This window comes from Parambassis ranga, chromosome 5, assembly GCF_900634625.1.
Source record: "Parambassis ranga chromosome 5, fParRan2.1, whole genome shotgun sequence".
NCBI lineage: Eukaryota > Metazoa > Chordata > Actinopteri > Ambassidae > Parambassis > Parambassis ranga.
In genome coordinates this window covers 385,254-393,611 of record NC_041026.1, presented here as the reverse complement: position 1 = coordinate 393,611, position 8,358 = coordinate 385,254, and the positions used below count along the sequence as shown (strand labels likewise).

Below are 8,358 nucleotides of genomic sequence, written 5' to 3'. Positions count from 1 at the left end.
TCCTCATGACTTCAGGGTATGAACCATCATTATGATTATTATGTTCCTTCTTTGTGCCTCAGCAGCTGATATACCCAGTGCTTTGCAGGGTTTATATTCATGAGTTTGCCATGTTTATTAAGAAGTTGTATTTTCATTCTCTTAGCAGCTCTGTGCCTTCATGCTGTCAACATGTACACAAACAAAATAAAGTTCCTCATCATCAACTGAGGTGCAGAGGCTCGGCTGCTTCCTTCATGACTTCACTCTCAGCTCCTGGTGCTGCTGCAGAAATGATTCTTATTGTCCACCTGCTTCCAGGACAGAGGCTTTGACCCTCTGTTCACAGAGCTCAGGTCACATGTATTAACTCTTAATGTGCTGCCAGTGCACATGGAGCCCTGTCAGTCTAACATGGAGGACAGGCTGTGGCTGAAGCTGCAGCTCTCTGTGAGACAGGAAGAGCTTCAACACAACAGCTTTTATTGTCTTTATTCTTGGCTGCAGTCATCAAAGGCACCAGGATCTTGTCTTCATACGTGTTATGACCTGGATGACTGAGAGTCTTCATCAACACCAGGATCTTGTCAGTAAGTCCAGAAAACATTCATGGACCACAGGCAATAGAACACAGACCATGGTCTAAAAGCTAGATGCCTTCAATCATCCTAAATTCACATGCACAACACAGGGCTAATGTTAGCCAGTAGAAATGCTGCATCAATATTATTGCCTTCATTTTGTATTTTCAGAAACATTCAAAAATTACTACTACTTATTACTTCTATTACTACTACTTTCCCTATGACACATAGGAACAACAAAATATTTTTTGTATAGGATCAAATTTTGTTTGAAACTATATTGTAATTGATTTTTTAATGAAAGTGACATCAAGTTTGTTTTTCCTGAGAAAAAAATCAGGTCAGAGGACAGTGATGATCTGCAGAAACAGGAAGTCGACAGACCATCTCTTTTTAGACTTATAAACACTGATGACGATGATGATGATGGTGATGATGGTGATGGTGACGATGATGGTGATGATGATGGTGATGACGATGACGACGATAACGATGATGGTGATGGTGACACTGCTCAGTATTGTTAGCTCAGCTGATGTTACTGTCAGCCTCAGACTGAACTCTGTCACATCAGGAGCAGCAGCGTGAACAGCTGTATTAGGCTACTTGCCAGTGTCTTGCTGTCTTTGCTCCTCTTTCTTCTTCTTTTCACTCCCAGAAGGAAATCCACCTTGTAAGACGTTGCTGCTCTCACTTGTTTGCATCAGACTGATGGTACTCACTATGGCCCCGTTCACACTGGGGAAAAAAATGTGGCTTAAGCAGGCTTCGGCTGCATCCAGATCAATCCAGATGTGTTTTTTTCTGAGTGTGAACACCTCGAATCTGGCTGTATCCAGTTTGATTGGCTCAAATGTGGCTCAGGTGTGAACGCGAATGTGGCGAGCGAATCCGGCTAGCGACATGCTACTTCCGGTTAGCGACATGCTACTTCCGGTTTACGGGGCGCGACACGGGACAAAAAACCCGCATGACGCATGCGCACACGCGGTCCTACCGCGGCGTGAACGGACTCTGTATATTACGAGGCGCCACCTAGTGGTTTGGAGGACAGCAAACATGCTGGATGAAGCCGGATTGAGTGCGGACACAAGTGTGTGCTAGCCAGATTTGAAAATAGGTCTGAACGCATCCAGCTTAAAGGCTGTCTGGGCTCAATCCTACTCTAGCTGGAATGACTTTCTCCAGTGTGAACGGGGCCTTAGAGACTGACAGGTGGGGGTGGGCCCTCTTAGGGAGTCTGTCGATCACTGTCATGGCAAACTGATGTGAGTCCAGAGAGCTCTGAGTCTCTGGACTCTGGACAATTGAAAGGTTTCATTCTACCAAGACTGTAGCTCATCATCAGCTCTCCCTTTGTTTGGTTTACCCACAGCCGGTGTGACAACGACAGAGGGTGTGCATGTGCTGTACAGTGACTGCAGGGATTTAAATGACCAGCAGGGGGAGATGTTGCTCTTTAGGAGGACAGGTCTGTTCTTCCTGTTGAAGACAAGGGAGGAACCTGCTGTGGTTCCACTACCTGACATCCACTGCCTGCTCTGTGTCATACTGTTGTGTTTCTGTGGTTGCATGTGTGTCTATGGAGGTGTGTTGTCCCTTTAGTTGTTTTGTGTCTCTTTGTACTGGGTTCTGTGCTTCTTGTGTTGCGGTTGTACTGATGAGAGACAATCACGATCAGGCAAAACTAGTGAAGCGGATGTGAGTGTTGTTGTCATGTGATTGTGTGGTTGTGTTTGTGTGTCTGTGTCTTCATCTTTCTCATCAAAGTATTTCCTGGTAGCTGCAGCAGAGTGAAGACACACACTCAGAGGACACACACTGCAGAATGGAAGCTACATCTGTGCAGCTGCTGCTGGGTGAGTCTACACCTGCTGTGTGTGTGTGTGTGTGTGTGTGTTTGTGTGTGTGTGTGTGTGTGTACATGCTGACAGACGTGTCTCACTGTCTCATTTCTGTCCAGCTGTGTCCTCTCTGCTGTGCTGTTGGACAGACGGAGGTGAGTGCAGGTCTTCTGTCTCTGGTTCTGTCTGACTGCATCAACACTGTTGTTGTGTCCTTTCTGTCCTCACAGCTGGTCTGAAGGTGAGTCCCAGCAGCTCTCAGCTGTTTGAAGGAGACTCTGTGTCTCTGAGCTGTGAGGAGGACGACAGCTCTGCTGGATGGACTCTGAGGAGAAACACCACCAGAGGACAGGTGTCTCAGTGTGGACAAGATAGGTGGGGAAGACCAGCTGGTTCTTCCTGTAGGATGAGCTACGTCCTCCCCAAGGACAGTGGAGTGTACTGGTGTGAGTCCAGACAGGGACAGACCAGCAGCAGCATCAACCTGACTGTCTCTGGTAAGATGAGCCTGTGGACTCAGTGCTGATGAAGCTGTGTGCGTCTGCATGAAATGCTGTAGTGTGTCTCTGTGTGGAGGTGGAGCAGTGATCCTGCAGAGTCCTGTCCTCCCTGTGATGGAGGGAGACCCCGTCACTCTGACCTGTACAACAAGGCCCCCTGCCTCCACCCTCCCAGCTGCTTTCTATAAAGATGGCTCCCTCCTCAGCACTCAGCCTGCAGGTCACATGACCATCCTCCATGTTTCCAGCTCTGATGAAGGCCTCTACAGCTGTGACATCAGCGGTCATGGAGAGTCTCCACCCAGCTGGATCTCTGTCACAGGTGAGGAGCTCCACCTTGATGTCTGCACTTATTTCATCCACATGTTCAGCTGAGCAGGTGGGACTCTCTCCACAGAAAGACCTCCAACCACGGCTCCGCCCACCTCCTCAGCTCCGCCCCCTGTCTCCCTCCAGCTGGTGTTCAGAGTGGTCCTCCACCTGGTGGTGTTCTGTCCGTACCTCGTCTCCACTGTCCTCATGGTGTCTCTGTATGGACACAGAGGTAACACTCTGATCAATCACTGACCTGTCAATCAATCAATCAATAAACTAATCAATCTCTTGATCCATGTTCTTTCTGACCTGCTCTGACTGCAGGAAAAGACCTGCCCGTCTCCATGGAGACGGCGCCGCCCACCCTCACTGAGCAGGGATTGGATGATGAGTATGATGACGTCATCTCTGCTGTCACCACGGAGCATCAGTTCGGAGTCAGAGAGCTTTAGCGCCCCCTGCTGTGTGTCTGTGTGTAGTGGATATATCCACTGTGAGATGTCCTAACAGGGCCACCGTTACGGCATCTCACAGCGGACATGAAACAAATCATCTTTAGTTGTTTCATGTCTACTGAGATGTCCCTTGTTGTGTTGTTGGGTCATTATTGTGGTACCACCAGCAGTGTTGTCGTAGCAACAGGTCTGTGGTCACCATGAGGTCATGCTGTCATGAATGTGTGTGAGTGAATGGTGATGACTGTCTGCATTCATTGTATCTGTGCTAACACAATAAAAGCTCCTCACAGTGCTGACATGTCACGTTTTTATTATTTGGATCAGAAATGTGGAAAAGATGCAAAGTTCACAGGATACAGCTGCTCTGAGGATGAAGATGATGAAGATGGTGATGATGATGATGATGGTGGTGATGGTGATGATGAAGGTGATGATGATGTGCTGTGCAGTCAGTGTGTGCAGCATCACTCAGTTATTCAGACAGAGACTCTCTGTGTTGGTCATGTGACTCCATCATGGCTTCCTGCAGAGTGTTTGTGTGTTTTAGTGTTTCACTTTGTTTTGAGCTCAGACTGAAGTTTCTCACACACACACATGATGCTGATACTGATTTACTGCACACTGATACACACCTGACAGCAGAGTGAATATTGATGATAAAGAGCATAAATACTAATAACAGCAGAGTATAACCACTAATGAGGTCAGTGTTAACATGTCTGTTTTTCTCTGTAACAGGAAGAGATGCCCACAGAGCTTCACCTCTGTCAACACAGAGTTTTTTCCACCCTTGTCACCACGAACACACAGAGACGACAACTGAATGGAAACATCAGCAGGAAGTTGAGCTGTGGTTTCTCGCCCGGTTTAAAGATACAAAATGATCAGGTGTGAACGGTCAGTTCGAGCTGCAGAAACCACACACATGCCTCCACGACATGCAGAGGCACGTCTGTTTGTGGGTTAGTTCAACAACAACAGTAGAGACTGAACTAATGAACACAAAATGGGATTATAACACAATGGGATTATGACAAACTGGGATTACAACACAATAGGATTGTAACACAATGGGATTATAATAAACTGTGGGATTAAAGAGGGTTAGAATCAGAAATCAAATGTTAAAATTAAAAAACAAGTAGCAGAATCATGATGAAATCATGACAACCCAAAAGACTTCCTGGTTAGAGAGAGGAGCAGCTTACCTCTGGTCTTTGACTTGTCTCTCTGCTGATTGATGACGACTTGTCCATAAGAGACGTCTCCTGTCCTCACTGCTGAGTACACTGCAGCTGGATCACACTCTGCACACACACACACACACAATGCTGATACTGAGTATTGACCACAGAGCTGCACTTTGTCACCATGAACACGCACAGACTATCATTCAGCAGGAAGCTGAGCTGTGGTTTCATACACAGTCTGAAAACATCAAACAATTCTCATCAGTATGAAGGGTCAGTTAAAAAACACAGTTTGACCTGCAGGCTGAGTGCTGAGGAGGGAGCCATCTTTATAGAAAGCAGCTGGGAGGGTGGAGGCAGGGGGCCTTGTTGTACAGGTCAGAGTGACGGGGTCTCCCTCCATCACAGGGAGGATAGGACTCTGCAGGATCACTGCTCCACCTCCACACAGAGACACACTACAGCATTTCATGCAGACACACACAGCTTCATCAGCACTGAGTCCACAGGCTCATCTTACCAGAGACAGTCAGGTTGATGCTGCTGCTGGTCTGTCCCTGTCTGGACTCACACCAGTACACTCCACTGTCCCCGGGGAGGATGTAGCTCATCTCACAGGAAGAACCAGCTGGTCTTCCCCACCCTTGTCCACACTGAGACACCTGTCCTCTGGTGGTGTTTCTCCTCAGAGTCCATCCAGCAGAGCTGTCGTCCTCCTCACAGCTCAGAGACACAGAGTCTGTCATGTTGATGGACAGAAAGACTTTGACTCTTTTAATCGGCTCACTCTGACTGCACTGAATGAATGAGGAAGTCAAAGGGTTACCATGGTAACTGACACACAGCTGCAGGTGTGTGTTCCCCCTCAGAGCAGAGAGAGCTCCATCAGTGTGAGGATGTTCCTGCAGGAGCTGCTGATGACCAGCAGGGGGAGACGTCTGCTCAGGAACATGAAGCTGAGGACGGAGTTATCAGCTCCTCCTTGTTCATGTCTCTTGTAAGGAGCCGTCTTCCTGGACCCACGCCCTGATGGTTTGTCACATATCCTGACCACAGCTCACATGTCACCGGTACAACCTTGAAGCAGCCCCAGTGGTGAGTTGATGGTCATGTGACAGGTGACACCAAAGTTTTTAGTTTAGTCAGGTAACCTAACCTAACCTAACCTAACCTAACCTAACCTAACCGGTAGGCTTACATCAATAAAATGTATCACGTTATAACGTGATAGTGATTAATTTTTTTTTCTACTGTGACAGTTCAGCACTTCCGTAGTATTGCTCCTATCAGAAGTGTTTATTATAGAGTCTGACAGCAGCAGGAAGGAAAGACCTTCTGTATCTCTCCTCCACACACCGAGGGTGGAGCAGTCTGCCACTGAAGCTGCTCTGCAGGGCTGACAGGGTGTCCTGCAGGGGGTGGGACTCATTGTCCAGCATGGATGTTAGTTTTGCCAGGACCCTCCTGTCCCCCACCTCCTGCACTGAGTCCAGAGAGCAGCCCAGGACAGAGCTGGACCTCCTGATGACTCTGTCCAGCTTCTTCCTCTCCCTCTCAGTGATGCTGCTGTTCCAGCAGACCACACCGAACATGATGACTGATGCCACCACAGAGTCATAAAAGGTCTTCAGGAGTGCCCCTTTCACTCCAAAAGACCACAGTCTCCTCAGCAGGTAGAGCCTGCTCTGGCCCTTCCTGTACAGTACGTCTGTGTTGTGAGTCCAGTCCAGTTTGTTGTTGAGGTGAACACCCAGGTGTTGTCTGCGAAAGTCCACCACCATCTCCTTGGTTTTCCCTGCATTGATCAGGAGGTGGTTTCGCTGACACCAGTCCACAAAGTTCTGCATCAGTCCTCTGTACTCCGCGTCATTGTCGTCACTGATGAGACCAACAATCGCAGTGTCATCAGAGAACTTCTGCAGCACACAGCCGTCAGTGTTGTGTCTGAAGTCCGACGTGTAGAGGGTGAAGAGGAAGGGGGCCAGGACGGTCCCCTGAGGGGCACCCGTGCTACAGGTCAGGCTCTCACAAACTGTGGTCGGTTTGTGAGGTAGTCCCATGATAGTGATGGTGATGATGATGCTGGTGATAGTGCTGTTAGTGGTGATGATGTCACAGAGCAGCAGCCTCGTCCTACAGACGCCATGTGCTGAATAAACTGGAACATGTTGTGTTCATGCTGATGCTGCCGTTGCCATGGAGACATGAGGTCACCTCCTGTCTGATGAGGGGAGGCAGACAAAGGAGCCAACGCTCCTCTGCTGATACAAACACAAGGCCTGACCCGAAGAGTCTAAACAGGGGGTGGGGTTAACTCCACCTGCTCAGGTGTGGATGACATAAGCTCTGACATCACTTCCACCTGTCAGCTGACCTTATAACCTCCACAAAGTGAGACCCTGAGTGTGTTTGTCTTATCTGCACTCACACACGGTCTCAGTTCAACAAGGGGTTTGTGACTTCTGAGCACGTGCAGTGAGACGCCTCCATTACCTCTCATGACTGTGTCCACCAGAGGGCGCTCTTACATTGATGTAAACAGAGGAGGCGTCTCTTTAACGGCTCAATAAGAGTCAGCAGTTTCTATCAGAAAGTCCATCACATACAAACAATGACTCTGTGACTGCTGCTCACAGTGACTCCATCATGGCTTCCTGCTGAGTGTGTGTTTGAGCTCAGACTGAAGCCTCTGAGTGTTTGTTCTGTTTGTAGTGTGCAGTTGTGGTTTGTGTGTTTGTGTATCTGCACAACACACAACCTTGAAGCAGCCCCAGTAACCTGGTGAGTTTATAGTCATGTGACAGGTGACACCAAAGTTTTTAGTTTAGTCAGGTAACCTAACCTAACCTAACCTAACCTAACCGGTAGGCTTACATCAATAAAATGTATCACGTTATAACGTGATAGTGATTACATTTTTTTTTCTACTGTGACAGTTCAACACTTCCGTAGTACTGCTCCTATCAGAAGTGTTTATTATAGAGTCTGACAGCAGCAGGAAGGAAAGACCTTCTGTATCTCTCCTCCACACACCGAGGGTGGAGCAGTCTGCCACTGAAGCTGCTCTGCAGGGCTGACAGGGTGTCCTGCAGGGGGTGGGACTCATTGTCCAGCATGGATGTCAGTTTTGCCAGGACCCTCCTGTCCCCCACCTCCTGCACTGAGTCCAGAGAGCAGCCCAGGACAGAGCTGGACCTCCTGATGACTCTGTCCAGCTTCTTCCTGTCCCTCTCAGTGATGCTGCTGTTCCAGCAGACCACACCGAACATGATGACCGATGCCACCACAGAGTCATAAAAGGTCTTCAGGAGTGCCCCTTTCACTCCAAAAGACCGCAGTCTCTTGACACTGAAGACAGGTGTGTGTCGGTGAGCCACAACCAGACAAGAAGCAGACACAGAACCACAGAGGAGGAGTCAGAGTTTATTGATCCCACTGAGAGCCACCGATCATCAGATTATAACACACACACACACACACACACACAC

The 8,358-nt window shown here is 48.5% G+C and overlaps 1 protein-coding gene across 1 annotated transcript; it reads left to right on the top strand.

Moving 5' to 3' along the window:
- Positions 1–2,391: 2,391 nt before the first annotated feature.
- LOC114435372 (high affinity immunoglobulin gamma Fc receptor I-like) lies at positions 2,392–3,729 on the top strand. The gene is made up of 6 exons (XM_028405033.1): positions 2,392–2,422; positions 2,527–2,562; positions 2,638–2,904; positions 2,984–3,229; positions 3,305–3,451; positions 3,547–3,729. The coding sequence occupies exons 1-6, from the start codon at positions 2,392–2,394 to the stop codon at positions 3,672–3,674; spliced, it is 855 nt and encodes a 284-aa protein (XP_028260834.1). The 3' UTR covers positions 3,675–3,729.
- Positions 3,730–8,358: the final 4,629 nt, after the last annotated feature.